General features: G+C 37.5%; 1 protein-coding gene across 1 annotated transcript in view; it reads right to left on the bottom strand.

Annotated features, from left to right (window-relative positions):
- Nucleotides 1-10,166, bottom strand: part of pard6gb (par-6 family cell polarity regulator gamma b) — a 51,274-nt gene extending 41,108 nt beyond the window's left edge. The window contains exons 1-2 of the mRNA XM_067411575.1: nt 9,899-10,166; nt 1,945-2,167 (exon numbers count right to left, since the gene is read on the bottom strand). Coding sequence (XP_067267676.1) covers nt 1,945-2,167; nt 9,899-9,973 — 298 coding nt within the window. The 5' untranslated portion in view covers nt 9,974-10,166. The remainder of the gene's footprint in view (nt 1-1,944; nt 2,168-9,898) is intronic.
- Nucleotides 10,167-16,894: the final 6,728 nt, after the last annotated feature.

Raw genomic sequence — 16,894 nt, 5'->3', positions numbered from 1 at the left:
CTCTCTCTCTCTCTCTCTCTCTTTTTGTCTCTTTTCATGTGGCTCTTTTGTCTGTGTGAAATGCCCGCCATACCAGCAGACTGTGACCTGCTTTCTATAGGCTACAGCTTCTTTGAGAACAGAGCAATATGAACCCTCAAATGAACAAGCCCAGTTTTCAAAAAAAAAACAAAAAACAAAAAACAAAACAAAAAAAACATAACATGCATGCTATACTCAAACACACTACAATAATAAGTTTAGTAATGTTTCTGAAAAAACCCTGCATTTATTTGATGAACATTATTACAATTTTACAATAATGTTTTCTATTTGAGTACAATTTAAAACATAATTAGTTCCTGTAATGCAAAGCTGAATTTTTAACATCATTACTCCAGTCTTCAGTGTCACATGATCCTTCGGAAATCATTGTAACATGTTTTGCTGCTCAAGAAACATTTCTTATTATTATCAATGTTGATAACACTTGTGCTGCTTAATAATTTTTGTGAAGATTTTGATAGGCTTATTTTATTCTTGAAGAACAGCATTTATTTTCACTGTTGATCAATTTAATACATCCTTGCTGAATAGAAGTATTTACCTCTAATAAATAAATAAAATAAATAAATAAAAATTACTGACCCCAAACATTTGAAAGGTAGTGTATATATTCGCTCAACATCTACATTTTGTGATAATGACTTAATACAAGTCCAGATCTCGACAACGTTTTAGTGAATGAATGACAACACTTAACGAGTTAGTTCACCCAGTTTCATTGACAGTCTACGCAACTACCACTTTCACGATCCAAAAATCATAAAACTAATCTATATGAATCGAGTGGTTTAGTTCAAGTGAAGAGACATTATCTCTTTATATGATGAACAGATTGAATTTAGGCTTTTATTCACATATTAATGGGATAGTTCACCCAAAAATGAAAATGCTGTCATCAAATGTTAGCAAATAGCAAAATTGTTTTGGCAAACAAGTCTAGCTCTATGTTGATATATAACACCCTCTTTTCACCAATCAATTCCCAATTAATAAAGTCATGTCCTACATTTTCTTTTTCTTGAATATCCAGTTTCACTTGGAAATATGTCAAATTATAGGGTGGCAAAAAGCAATTAATGTTGACTTCACAGTTCAAACACAGAAACCATGCCTTACTCACAAGGTTGGACAGATTTTGCAACTGACAGAAAGGCAAACTAATACTAATTTTGTTATTTAACCAAGCAGACACATGTATCAAATACCAATGATTTCAAAATGTCCAAATATATCGGCCTGTAACTTGTACCAACCATTTTGGAAGGCATTTACTACAACTGGACACACATTCTCTGATGCTGAAAGGACTGGCCAAAGTATCTAACACACATTGTAACAATTCAGCTACAGGATGCTGATTTGTCTTTAAGGGTGCATTGGGATTTACAGGAAGAGTTGGAGTCTCTCCACAGGAAGGAACTGTCACTCTCTTCTCTGCCATCAAAACCAGCAGCCTTTCCTGTAGAAAGTTATCTCCAGACCACAGCAGCTCCATCACACACACACATTAATGTTTGCTGGTGACAACATAATAGCTGCACACGGGGCCACGTTTGGGACCATGTATCTGTGTGCTTCACACAGCATACAATCACATGATCCTGTTTACCCTGTATTTTTGCCTGACCACAGGACCACAGAAATTGTGGGCTGAATCACTCTGTAAGTATGTACTAAATTCATACTCTACATTCTGCTGGATTTTTAACCCCTAACAGACTGATTCCCAATTGTGGTCAGAAGAACTTGAGACCAATATAATTAAGCAGGCCTTCATTAAGACATGAAACGAGTCACCAAACAATGCTTCAAATGAAGCAGGAAAATCCACCTTGAAAAAGCGCGAGACAAAACCGGGGCACGGAGAATAAAGGAATGTGGGTGGAAGAGAGCTCGTACCTTGTCTCTGGATAAAAATTCGCAGCAGGGGATGTGCGGTGGACACGGCCTTGCCGAAGTTCTCATCGTTATTGATGGGGAGGAGGTCTCCGTGAACATCAGCGTATCCAATCATCACCTCCATGTTTGCAATCCGGTGGATTGTCATGATGAGTTTGTAGAATTCCTCAAATTTGCCGGGTTTTAGTCGATCCACTGAAAACCTGCGGAACTCTGCTCCATACTGCAAAAAAAAAAACATAGAAGTCAGCATGTGGTCACAAAAAGATCACTGCATTGCTATTTATAGGGTTCCTAACTTTTTAAGGGTCTTTCCAGTCGTTGGCGATTACCAGCCGACTGATACACTGGCCAATGTTTGCCCTTTTCTACGTTTTTATTTTTGGCATACTCTTGTTGGAACTTTTATTTTGACAGCACTAAGACTTTTATTTTGACAGTGCTGAGAATGCCAGCGCCGCAGATAAACAGGAGCTTACGCATTAGTTTACGGTCTTTGTCGACATAAAAGTAAACAGTAAAGAAGAAAGTAAAGGGTATATGAAAAAGTATTCTAGCATTTGAAGTGAAGTGACATGTGGCCAAGTATGGTGACCCATACTCGGAATTTGTGCTCTGCATTTAACCCATCCAGGTGCACACAAACACAGCAGTGAACACACACACAGTGAACACACACCCGGAGCAGTGGGCAGCCATTGCTGCGGCGCCCGGGGAGCAGTTGGGGGTACGGTGCCTTGCTCAAGGGTCTCACCTCAGTCGTGGTATTGAGGATGGGGAGAGCGCTGGACATTCACTCCCCTCACCGACAATCCCTGCCGGACCTGAGACTCGAACCCATGACATTTGCCGTTTTATTAGTAATAGCTAGAAAGGCAAATGCTATAATACTTTCTCATACACCATCAGCATTCTGCAAATATGCATTTATATCATTTAAAAGTCTTTGAATATCTAATAAATATTTTATTACATTGACCTTGCAAACTATAGCAAATCCTGCTGTTAGATCCTCTGAAGTGTGCATTTTTAGCATGCTCCGAACACACTCTTATGGCAATTGGAATCTATTCTACGTTTTGGTGTATTGGTAATTCGTATTAATTTGTACAAGCTCATTCTGAAATTGTATGCAATATGCTTGAGTCCCACTGATGGTTTATGGGTGAACGTTCATTCTTACTTATTTTCTAAAAAAATATACGAATCACATTGTTCAAATTCATATGTAAATCGCCATCATGTAAAATAGTTATGCTTTTAATGAGTTTTTCATAAGATCAGGTTGGTCGACCACTAAATTTAGACTAGGCCTGTCACGATTATTAAGTAACTGTCTGATCGCAGTTATTTAACCATGATTATTTTAGACAACTGCGATTAGGGCACAAGGGGAGACATATACCAAAAGAAATGGACACAGGTTTCTGTATGTGTGTGCATATGCTTTAGATGCACACCTTCCAGACAAACAAAGATTTAAAACAAAGTTTTAAAACTTTCAAATTCTCCAGGACCATGGGAATCACAGTTGGCAATCTCAAGGTTAAATCACACCAACCTCATTCTATCCCTTTTCAAACTCTAATTAGACATAATACATGTTGTCTTATGTCAGTTTTGACAACACTTAACCAAAACTGAAGTCTTATTTCTGTTATTTTTATTGGCCTCCGATTAATCTATTTAGCCTTCAGACATATCAGGAATCACAAAACACTGACACAGAGATAAAGAGTGTTTTTGCCAGGCCCCTAACAGTCTGCTCACTGGTCTTTGCAGCTCTGCTATTTGAAATGAGGAAATGGAGACAAACAGGGACCTGAGACACAATAGAGAAGCACAATGCAGGGTGATGAGTAAGCAGAGCAAACTTCCAAAACAACACACACTAACGGATGTCACCCTGTCCCTGCAGTTGAGCTGCTCAGGTGGACAAACCCAACCAATCTTCTCAGAGCACTCACTAAGGTCCTTGCACACAGGACACGTCATTACTTTTCCTCTGTACTGCTTAAGTGTTTTGCTATGCCATTAAACAGTTAGTTCACCCAAAAATGAAATTTATGTCATTAATTTCTCATCCTCATGTTGTTCCAAACCTGCAAGACCTTCGTTCATCTTCGGAACACAAATTAAGATATTTTTGATGAAATCAGAGAGGTTTTTTCATCTCTCATAGAAAGCAACGATAATTAATCACATTCAAGGTCCAGAGAAGTAGTAAAGACGTTGTTAAAATAGTCAGCGTGATTACAGTGGTTCAACCTTAATGATATGAAGCAACAAGAACACTTTTTGGGCGCAAAAACAAAACAAAAATAACAACAATTTCTTCTCTACCCCGTTAGTTTGCTACGCAGTTGACAGTGCAGCGCTTCCGTGTTTACATCCGAACGCCGGCTCAGTATTAGCCGATGCTGTTCACATGAGCACCACGATGCATGCGTGTGATGCTGACGCAGGAGCAAGCCAATACAGAGTCGGTGTTCTGAGGTAGAAACGGAAGCTCTGCAATGCATCTTCAACATAAACTGCGTGGGAGAATGACAGAGGAAATTGTTGAATAAAGTCATTATTTTTTATTTGTTTTTGAGCACAAAAAGTATTCTTGTCCCTTCATAACATTAAGATTGAACCACTGTAGTCATGTTGATTATTTTAACAATGTCTTTACTACTTTTCTGGACCTTGAATGTGGTAATTTCATTGCTTTCTATGGGGGATTTCAAAAATCTCTTAATTTTTCTTAAACTAAAAACTATAAGACAGTTTATCAATAATGATACTAAAATAACACTGATTGGTCTAATTATCACCACACAAAATTTTTAACAACACCATTGCATAATGGCGGCATATAAAGTTACCTGGTTTTCAGTGCCATGACCAAGATCAAGATCAAAAATGTTCAAGCATCACTTGTTGTGTGGGATTCAACCCTACAACCCTTTGTTTACTAGCTCTGAACATCAGGCTATGGCCGTTAAGTATACCTTTGCCTATATAGTTGGAAGAGGCAATTGTCTGTTTGTTGGAGGTATATCCCCTTTACTAAAGGGGTCAAGCTGAGGTTATGTCTCAAATCACGTGACTGCCATGCAGATGTGAGTCTTGACTCAATGCGTGGGTCGTCCCATCCAGCCTGAAAAACACAGGCCTCGCTTTGTCTTTCGCAACAGCGGTTGAGGCTGCAGAATCCCAGCATTCACTCATGGACTGTGCTGCTCTATGTAATTATGCCCCTAGAACGAGAGTCCTACATTAACCAATGGCAGCCTGTCATTAGCACATGAAATATAAATGTGAAGCAGCAGAAATACACTCAGAAGTTCTCTAGGGTGGCAGGTGTGTGATCAAGTTGACTACATGTGAAAATGTGCCCAATTGCAGACACATAAGCAAACATCCATCCCACCACCTACAGTAAGTGTGAGAATTTAACCCATTTATCAGCGAGCAGCTGCTGCACTGACAAAAATAAAGATAAATAAATGTTTCATTCCAGTCTGTTGTTTCTAATGTGAATGAATAACTGTTTAAAAATATTATAAGGGTGATATACTTTTTTTGTTGTTCTTTCCCTCAGAGTCACTGATAATGTTGGTCAAGATTTCGTCAGCAAACAGTTGTAATTTAGCCTTATTAAATATGCTGCTCAAACTGTTAAAGTCAGAGTAAAATGATCAGGTTATTTAAACATAGATAATCAGTGGGAGCTAGAAACATTAGGATAATGTTTTATTTTGCTAACACTAATGGCTTGGTCACTTCATACAGCAGGGTTGTAGGCCAAAAACAACAATTTATTTGTTTCTTACCATTTACTTGAATACTTGCATAAAAAAAAAAAAAAAAAAAGATAAAAGGTTAAAAAAAAATTATTTAATTTAATAACGAAGTGTGTTCAATAACAAATTAGTTTTTTTGCTGTTGTACAGTGGAATGCTAAAGCGTTTAACTTTATGGTTATAATCATATGGCATATCCAACCCTCTACGGACACACTGAAGCTCGAGTAGCCATTGGCTAGTCATTTTTTATTTTACTCGCCAAACTTTTTACATGCAATGCTAGAAAAATGCAAATTAAAAAAAATTACAAAAATATAATATAAAATATAAAATTCAAACACTATTAAAGTCAAATCTGTAATAAAATAAGGTTAAATAATCAAAACTAAAAAGGAATAGCACAAATAAACACAATAGAAAAGATGGCAATCAAATAAACAGTGCTTTTCAGGTAGATCTAACAGTTAGATGTAGATTAGGTACAGAAATTGAATAAGGTAATCAAATGTAAAATAGCACTGCATAATCTTCACTGTATAAATTAAACATAGGTTAATCCTTAAAGTTACAGGATAATATCTTCCTTATTAAATGTACAATCTACAAGAGTGATTTTTTGCAGTGGATCTGTTTTATTAACATTAAAAACACAGACAGCAGTAGGAATATTAGGCTGCGCTCACTTTAAGAGCTAATGCACTGATCCAATATACTGATACACACGCATTTACATTCTCAACTGTTTACATTCACTTAAGACATAACCAACTATTTTTACTAGGATACTCACAAAGACGGGGATTTTAGCATAATTTTGTGTGAAATTGTCCGTTCAAGCGCAAGACATAAAAGAGAACTCAATTCAGTATCTTTTCAGTTATCTTTTCAGTCTTCTTGTGCTTGAATGTTTAAATTGGCAAGGCTTAAAAACTTTAATGACAATGCAGCACTGGTCCGATCGGGACAGTAAAAGTTCTGTCAACAAGCCCTGCATGTGCACTCTCTTTCTCTCACTGTGAGTGCACGTGTGAAAGAAAGCAATAGAGGGCACTCTAAGCCAAGCGACGATGTGTAAAGTAAGCAGGCAATGAAATTATATCTGCGCTAAACTTTTTTTTTTTTACCTCAAAGTCAGTTACAGGTGTCTGAAATCGTTCAATTTACTAGCCAATGGCTAATAAAAGACATTGACTAATAAATTGGCTATTTTTTTTTAGTCATCTCTCGTGAAATTTGGTTGTATATGCAACTGATTTACTCGCAATGTAGGGGGTTGTTGGTATATTGTATTCTATATGGATCAGAGCTTTTGTTCTAACCAGCTGCAAGAGCGATATGTGACAAGCAACAGGGGATATTCTGGTTTTGGAATGATTTCTTTAAGTTAGAATATCATTATGAATGATTTTAATAGCCATAATGACAGAGACAATGAATCATTTATCTCAGATGTTGAAAACTTAAAGGAAACAACAACGACAAATGTCTTCCCCATGACTAAGATTTATCAGTCAATGATTTTTTTTTGTTTTGATAATGTTACATTTTTTTAAATTTATAATAATGTGATTATATACTCATCAATTTCATTGCAAGTGTGAGCCACATGCTCTTCTGATTGGCGGTAATTTTGCGATTTTGTCATATGAGATTAATTTTGACAAGTCATGTAGCCTTGTCACGTCTGGTTTGTAGAGACAAATTGCTTTTCACTGGAACCTTACCGCATCTGGTTAGGATAAGTTGTAAATCTGAATCTATACTCAATTTTGTTGTTATCCATATGCAAACTCGAGCATAAAAACAAAAACACATCCACGGATCATTGAGAATACGGGCCTAAACAGAGCCTAACATACCCAATTTTCAACATCAAAATCCTGAGTAATGTGAGAACTGCGAAAACACTTTATCAGTCCTCAAACCCTGACAGGTTCGGGCAAGTCAAAACACGGCACTACAGCCAGATATACAGCTCTTTGTGTTAAATACTTGTGCGACATTAAACAGTACCCAATACCTAATCTTATCAAATGTCAGTACAGCATTCCAAAGACTACAATTCCAATTGAGATCCAGCTTGGTCAGTGGAAAACGGCTGTGAAAGAGCAGTTGAAGGAGTGTTTCTGGAAGATGTACAAAGCCCTAGACACATTAGATATATCAGGGGTGTCCAAACTCGGTCCTGGAGGGCCACTGTCCTGCAGAGTTTAGCTCCAACTTACCACAACACACCTGCCTGGAAGTTTCCTTTATGCCCAAAACCCTTGATTAGCTGGTTCAGGTGTTTAATTGGGGTTGGAGCTAAACTCTGCATACAGTGGTCCTCCAGGAACAGGACTGGACACAGGATATAAAGTGTTGGGAAAAAAAAACAGCTCTTCACAAAAGAACATTGGCATGGTTCACTTCAGAAACCCCCTCACACACTTTTATCCCCCACAGAGTTCCTCTCCGAACAACCCTTCCTTGACTGTGATGTACCGGAACGGGGAGATGACATCATAAAAAAACACTATGTGTGATACTGAGAGATAACTGACATCACAACGGTGCATCAATGTTGAGTAACACATCCTTTGTTATGTTGATATAGATGTGGTTGATACACAGTGTTCCAAACATCCTAGCAGGATGATCTTAGATAACAATTTAATCAACATTCTTGCCTCGCAGCTTTCAGTTTCACACATCCATCCATTGATACTTTTGTTTGGGGGGCGAGAGTATTGGTTCTTTCAGGTTTCAGTGGGAAAGCGGGTTGATCCACAGACACCATTCCAACATTCATAGGTATCTGGATCTTCCAAGAAAGGAGAAACGTAACGGGGCCCTCTTGTCTTTATAGACCCCAAACAGTGGCTCCTTTCATTGACAACAGTAGCAGGGCTTTTCAGCCCGTTATGAATTAGAGCACGGCTGAATAATAGAGGCAAATAATCAGACAATGGCAACGGAGTCTGGATCTGGGCACGTTGCCCACACATTCCAACAATTAGGACCATCACATCCATAACCACGTTATAAAAGTTTGTCTAGCCAAAGTCTAGTCCAACAGACAACTGAGTTTTTTCAGCTACTCTCATTATTTTTGAATATAGAGTGAATAAAGTGACAGACGTCTCAAAAGGAAAAGCAGAGACATGTAATGAATCATCCAGTTCCAATGGGTCTCAATGACAGCGCTTTGACAGATAGTGTCTCCATCAGCTTGGCTGCAACAGATGTATAGTCCACACCTCCATTAGTACGAGCGGTGACAGAGTTATTTCTATTTGTGAAGGGTCGGTTGAAGCTTTGTCAGATATTTCCCCAGGCAAATTGAACAATTACTGTATATGAAAAGCCTTTATGGCTCCACTTTGAGTGATGATAAATCTATCCTGCTATTCTTCAAGGGAACTATTACAAAAGAATGATGGACAGAAACACAGACAGACATTTTAATACCATTTCCCCCATGCGATTGATAAACTGGTTTAAGTTTGTGCTGTAAAGTGAGTAGAAGAAACAAAATTCCACTTTGTCCAACTGACACAAATAAAAGAGCCCATCCCAATGAATCAGCCCTCAAGTTTGCTCTCGTCAAATGTGTAAATATGTCCTTGTGTTGTTTGGATACTATTTTCGGACAGCTGGCAAGTTAATGAAGACAGTATTTAACCTGAACTGATGTGAAGATTACAAACACAACTTCAGAGAGCATAGAGAATGCAAGAGCAGAAAGCTCCCATCTGAAAGCCACATGCTGCATCCAGACTACAGAAACACATTTCTGAAACTGATTTGTGTTTGATAATTTTAAGTTTTCATGTAATTTTGGAGACCTAGAATCGTGAAAATCATAAACACTATCCATTAATGTGACAGCTGACGTGCCAAAACGGTGTTATAACTCATTTTACTGAAGCTGACTAAAAGTTGAGCAGAAAAAGCTGATGAAACAAAACGCAATTCTCAAAAGCGGAGGAAAACGTTATTTTAAAATGACTTAGTAAATGAGTATCATACAATTTCATATGGCAGAATATGATCTGACATGGGCTAACCAAAGTTAGCCATCCCTACTTTTCCCATCTAAAAATACACAACATCGTGTAACTATCCAACGAAACTATTCGCGTAAAATAGTTTTCAAGCATGCATTTCATACAACTCACCTTGCTTTTCACTTCCACGGCGTTCATGTTCAAGCTACGCAAAGATTGCGATTTATTATTAAAGCTCCGGTTCATTTCGCTCGCTTGAAACTTTTCAGCCCGTCCAGGATGATGGGCTCGATTTATAAGCCTGTCCCGTAATTGAACGTCCGATATTCACTTTCCAGATGCGGAAAAGTTAGTCCTCGGAGGCTGTGTGACAGTTTTTCTTAACGTGAGGTCGCGTTGTGTCGGTCACTTCACAAAACTTCTGCAGAAAATTATGTGAAAGGCAAATCAGCGCCTCTCACTAGGGGGAGTGGGCTAAGTTTTCACATATGACATCATCGCTCCTTCTTTCAAAGACTCCGACGAGTTTACTAGTCATACTATGGTGAAGGCTGTGCTTATGAATATTAAATACGTAACGTGACGCTGGTCCAATAGGGGTTACGATTGGCTGAAAAGCGAACGTTCATAAATGGGCGGAAATTAGCTGGCGAAGTTAATGTTCAACAACAAATTTTTTAAGGCGTGTTTATTTCTTATTAAAATTTGAAAATTCAAAAATGGAAATTGCTCTTCATTCCAAGAAATGAATAGGTAGTTTTCTCCTCAGAAAGTGGGCGGTCTTTTCCTGCGAAGGTTGGCTTATGAATATTAATAGAATCACGTGACTGGACGCTCCAGGAAGGTTACCAAGCAACTTTAGCACGACGTTGTTATTATTATTCATGAGATATCCTTAGCCATAGTAGGATTTGGAATATCTCCTGACTAACACATCACATATGAATGTAGATTACAACATTACATACAGTAAAGGGACTATAAGCGCACTCTTTTTAGAAGGCGATGTTAGGCTAATATTACAGACATTCATACAGGATGTCTGGATGTTCAGCATTGCAGGGAAGCGGCTCTCAGGCGCCGATTCCCGACAGCTGCTCTGGCCAAGAATGTTATTTTAGTAACTTCTTCGGCAAACATACCACTGGCCAATAATAAAAAAGATATGTTTATGTTTATCCGTGATCTCAAAACTTCCTAAAACATCATGGGACTAGGAGTTCTCTATACTAGTACGTTAGGCCTACTCAAGACTGAAGTAACTATTAAAATTTGATTACTACCAAGATAAACATATTTAGTAGATATTTTGATTTGCACGTTTAAATATGGTCACGAATACAGACACGCGGGAGTTCTAAAAGGAATTCGCAGAATTCTGTAAAAAATAAAAATACAAAATCAATGTCATGGCAATATGTTTTTCACATTACTTCAACTCATAAAAATATTTTTTATATAAATTATACGAGATTCAACTCGGTACGTGCAGTTACTAGTGATGTACTTACTGGTTGTTCTCACATTGACCAATAGATGTCACTGCTACACAATAATAGAATCTGCCTTGCGTTAAACCCATAGACTGTAAAAAAAAAAAATAGGTTAAACCGAGCAGTTCACGTGCACTGGGTTCATGCATAGGCTACCCCCTACTTAAGGCCACACACACACACACACACACACACACACACATTAGCATTATGCTATATATACTCTATCCCTAACTTTGTTGTGTTTTTGCGGGATGTTTCCTCTTTCACCCAGCTAAATCACTGATGCAATGAGTCTGTTTTGGCTCAGGTGTGACGTGGATAAGTTCTCATTGCTCTTTAAAAGTATACTAAACGGATTTTTTTTTTTTAAAGAAAAGAAGAAAAAGAAAATGAGTAGTACACTTTCTATTAAAAATCCTGAACTTTCCGATCCAGTCAGATCAGTCATGGCTTCTGTTATGGTGCATCATTTTAAGTAGCCTATAGGCTATGATTTTTTTTCATCATAAGTGTTTAAAATAAGCAACTACACAAGGACCTAACTATTTCAGTTCTGTGAGTTTATGATGTCAGTTAATCCCTTTTAAATAAGCCTATTTCACGTGGTCCATATATTTTGAACAAGTTCAGTCTGAATTGTTTTACTGTTATGACATAATTTTGAAGAAATGTATGTTCTTTGTTATTTTGTATATGTGTTGTGAATTTTTAGTTCACAGCATGGTGTTAACAGTGATTAACAACTACAAATCTAAATGGAGGCTGGGTGTGAGAGCTAGAAACCCTTTAAAGGTACAATTTGTGATATTTTTTTCCGCTAGAGGTCGCTAGAAGCCTATTGAAGTTTTAGAGCGGAAACTTGGGACATGTGGTCTCCATCTCAACGGTCGGTGCAAAAGAATAGGGATTGGAGTCTGGAAGAACTCATGTTCGTGGATGCGATTATTAACGTTACTGTAGTATGAAGCAGAGCAGGACCGAGTGTTGCGGAAGCTGAACGAGGAGCTGGAGCGATTGATCAACACACGCCTCACGAGCAGCGGGACTTTTATTATGACACAGTCGCTGGCGCCGCTTCCGCTTTTCCGGTCATGAGTTTACGGGAGCTGTCCTTGTCGACAGAACCAGCGGCAGATGGTAAACAGTAATTATGTTCCATAAATAAGTAACACAATCCACCATAAAACGTGCAAGATGTAAATAAGGAACTGCTTGAAGCAAGCTAGTGGTTTGCTGGACGCTAGACTCTACTTCCGCATTTGTCCACGGCACTGTTGTCATGTGGTTTCTACGTCAGTAAAGGCGGTAACAAAGGCGGTAACTGACGTCATTGACAGGCGACTGCATTGCCCCGTGTCACTGTTTAGAATGGGAATTTTCTTATGATTTACAAGTAGTTGAAAACATTAGAGATATTGTTAGTAATCAGCTGGACAAAATATATAACACTAGCCTGGTGGTTTTTGGATATTTTACTGCAAAAATCTTACATATTGTACCTTTAAGCTGTAATGAAATATTTTTGTAGGCCAAAACCTGGAAACGTGTTAGCATTTTAGCACTCCTGATTCTGGTTCTAAAGTCTTTGGGATTTTTTTTTTTTTGCTTAAATGCCTAAAAATAAGTAAGGTCTGTGGTTAAAATTAAATTGCTAAATTATTTTTTTTTTATGTTTTATTCTACCTCATAATTTTTTAAAAAGCTATACCTATCTTGAAAAAGGTGGTTGCTAACAAGTGACTAGTGTGACTAGATGTTGTGAAGGATATTAAACATCATCACACCAAAAAGGAAAACACATTTACTCACTAGTCCACTTTTATAGCCTCACTGTGTTTATAACTGCACTCTTGCAACACTAAATCAAACTTTCAGCCATTTTTTTTTTTTTAAAGCTGCAGTCCATTAGTTTTGCCTCTGTCACCATCTCTGTTTTAAACCTGCAATTGCAGTTATTTGCGGAATTATCATCTTTACGTGGGTTTTACATCGGCACAACTCCTCAGCGTGGATGAATCTAAAGTTTTGAGGAGAATTTGTGTGGATACTATGACCTGTACAGTCTAATCTCTAATTGTCCATTTGTCATACCATACAATCCGCCATCAAAATGATAAGTTTAATTATTCCAGCTCAGTGGCGGCTGGTGCAAAAAAAATGTGGTGGGGCACAATTAAGAAATAGAATTAATAGAAATGCAGGAATTAATAGGCTAATTGTTAAATAATCATTTAACAAGTGATATAATAATGTATCATTACTAAAACATGAAAAAATGTAAATGAAAAATGTATTTCATATCCTGCCCAATATTGTCCTAGAAACAATGTTCATATTGAAGGCTATAAAAACAAACATGAACTGTGTAGTATGGATCAAATAACATTAGGCCTAGGCTATATTCTAAAATTGTAACTTTACAATGTAAAATCAAAATGTTTTTTAAAGCAGAAGTTAAATACACTCAACTAAAAAATGAAAATAAATAAAAACAAAAGAACAGACCAATTATTATTATTTTGAATACCCTACAACAGTCACTTTACACAGTTACTGCTATAGTACAAATACACTTAGTTGTATTTTCGAAATTGTACATATGGCATAATTATGTTCGCCAACAAAAACAAATGTTCAACTACAAATATTTTTAGCAAAATGTATTTTACTCAGATTGAACTCCGTCTGTTTGGCGCGCATGCGCGCGGCGGCGCTCGTTCACGGAAGTTTGTGCTTGCTGAAGACTCGTCCACGCCTGACTGCAAAATGGAAATATTTTCTCGACTTTCTAACATTTGCAGATGGAGAATATATCTGTGAAATGTAAATAATGGACTGAGAAAATTATTGGATGTCACTTCATCTTAAAGAAAAATATTAATGGAGGTATGTTTGTTTTCACCAATCGCTACACAAGTTAAGGTTACGTATGATGACGAAAGCACGTTAGTGCCAGCCCTCCCGGAACCCATAGAGATTGCATTGCAGTGCCTGCAGTTCGAAAAAAAAGTTCTTTGAATGGAAGTCTATGGGAGTAGTCGGGGCAAATCTCGGCCAGACTGAAATTGCCCAAAAAGAGGCGGTACTCCACAGAGCGTGACTCGATGCTGATTGGACTATATCCAGAAGCAGAACAAACAGCCTAGCAGTGACAGCTAGCGTAACTTTGGTTGATGTGATTGAAAAATTCGTCCCTTTCTCACTTTGGTGGTGCGTTGCCCTATTGCCCTAATGAAGAAACCGCCCCTGTTCCAGCTGCTATAAATGATCCGCCATTGTCAGCATCCTCATATGATATAACCTACTAGTCGGGACTCGTTCTTTATGTAAACAGACATGACATAATGACACAAAGATGAACATCGGCATGCTTGAATTTCCCGCAGAAACCCACCAGTACCACCCGAATTAGAAAACATTATTATTACAAGCATACCGTTGTGAATCTGGCTACGGTAAGGAGATCACTTTTAACACTGGCTGGTTATGTACTTGCTCAAAAACTGATTTTGGATCATTTTTAACTAAAAAAAAAGTTACTGACAGCCGCTTTAAATAAAGCCTGAAAGAGTTGTTTATGGAAACGTGGAAGTCATGCGACCATGGCCTACATTTAGCTTTTTACTTCTGGTCCAGTTATGACATTTTGATTACACAAGGTCAAAATAATTGTTCACAATAAGATCTATAACATGCATTTAGAAAATAGACTTTAAAGCTGCAGACAACATATCTGCAGAATATGGAGACTAATTTAGTTATCATTTTTACGATTCTTGGTGTGAACGGGCCTTCGCAAAGTACACAAAATGCACAATAATAGTACTATAGTCCATGACTTGAGTATTCCACATTTAAATGTAACGCTATCGCCCCCTTGAGTACTACTGAGGTTTGTTACTGCCATGCTATACAATGCGTTGGTCAAACATTCGCATTTGCGCTTGCATACTTGCGTAGTGAATACTTCTGCCCATCTGCTTTGTTGTTGCAGGGCCCCTTATAACCCCAGAGGGCGGTGTTAAAACCCAGGCCAAAACAGAGGCCCACATATACGTTGTATGTGTAACTCGAGATTGCTCTGAAATACTCTGATTGCCATTGCTGATGTGGAGACTTTTGAACTGTTCCAGGGTCAGTCACGCTTGTCACATAGTAATGGCTATAAGAGCAGAGCTGATCTGGGATCTGCATCCCATTTGTGTTTTGACTGGTCTCAGAGTGATTAAACAAGATTAAGGGGCTTCAACCCCTGCAGTCATGCCTGTATGCAGCCACTAATAGGCATTTGCTGAACTCTAAACAGCGACGGGAAGCTCGTCATTATAGGGATGTCAGCGTTAAGGAGCTCGTCTTGAAGGCTGTGTTTCCACAATAGATTTTAGTGTCTACAAATCCATACAAAAATGTCATTAGATTACTGGAATGTCAGTAGCCAATGTTTGAAATGAGGCTTCAGATTACAGCTTTAAGTGTTAAACAGCATACACGGAAGAACTAGAGCAATTTTGAGGTACTTTTTTTTTACCCTGATGAACCATGAAATTGAAGCACTGTTTTAATCAAATATTAAATATTTATATTCTTCCCCCATATATTCAGAAACGTAAGAATTTGATACTTAACCTTTTTGCACCACTAGGGGGAGACAGATTCCATAAGATAAAGCACATTTCAGACAAAGAACACCACATTTCTGGCATATTTTTAGAGACCTTTGAAAACCATCTACATAAGAATAAATGTGCAGTTTTTTTTTTTTTTTTACAGTTACTACCCTGGTAAAAAATAAAATCCCTTTGTGCTTGGAAATAAGTACTGGTTATATTCTGTTCTTTTACAACACTAGTGTAAAAACTACTGTAGTGTTGTGGCTAAGAACAATCTGGTCATATTGCCAGATCGATTTGGTCAACAATATATTTTCAGCAGTCATTACTCAAGATAGAAATCATTCTAATATGTTGATTTAAAGCGCAAGAAACATTTCTTATTATTATCAATGTTGAAAAGTTGTGTTGCTTAATATTATGTGGGAAAACTTGTAACACTTTTTCAAGAACAGCATTTATTTGAATACAAATATTTTGTAAAAGCACAAATGGTTACTGTCGCTTTTGATTTAACGTGTCCTTGCTAAATAAAAGGCTATTAATTTCCCCAAAATAACTTACTCAAACTTTCAAAAACATTAAATCATTTTAATTATTCCAAACCTTTGACCAGAAGTTTTTATCTGTATCATAAGACAAAAACCCCAGGAATCTCACATCTGTGTTCTCTGAAATTTAGAAAGAAGGATCCCAACATCAGATTTGCGAAGATAATGAACTTAAAAATTCTAATCAAAATCTCCCGAGACTAAATTTTGAGCTGTGTGAATCAAATGAAATTTACAGGCCTAGCTCTGTAGACAACAACTGTCTTAAGTCTTTTTTATTTTAGAAATTTAAAAGACAAACATCTGAAATTTGCTGAAATCAATGAAACTCTATTATGTCTCCTGATCTAGAAGAGCATCTTAGAGCAATAACATTTTCCTCTGACTTGGTGCCTCTGATGCTGTAAACCAAAACAATACTTGACAGGAACGGGACGTGCGCCATGAGCGATGTTTAGTATTCACTTTATTCAAAATTAGATTCCTCTACAATATTACTCCACGCGCAGG

This window comes from Chanodichthys erythropterus, chromosome 15 (genome assembly GCF_024489055.1).
Source record: "Chanodichthys erythropterus isolate Z2021 chromosome 15, ASM2448905v1, whole genome shotgun sequence".
Classification (NCBI taxonomy): Eukaryota; Metazoa; Chordata; class Actinopteri; order Cypriniformes; family Xenocyprididae; genus Chanodichthys; species Chanodichthys erythropterus.
This window is presented reverse-complemented; position numbering and strand designations above follow the sequence as displayed.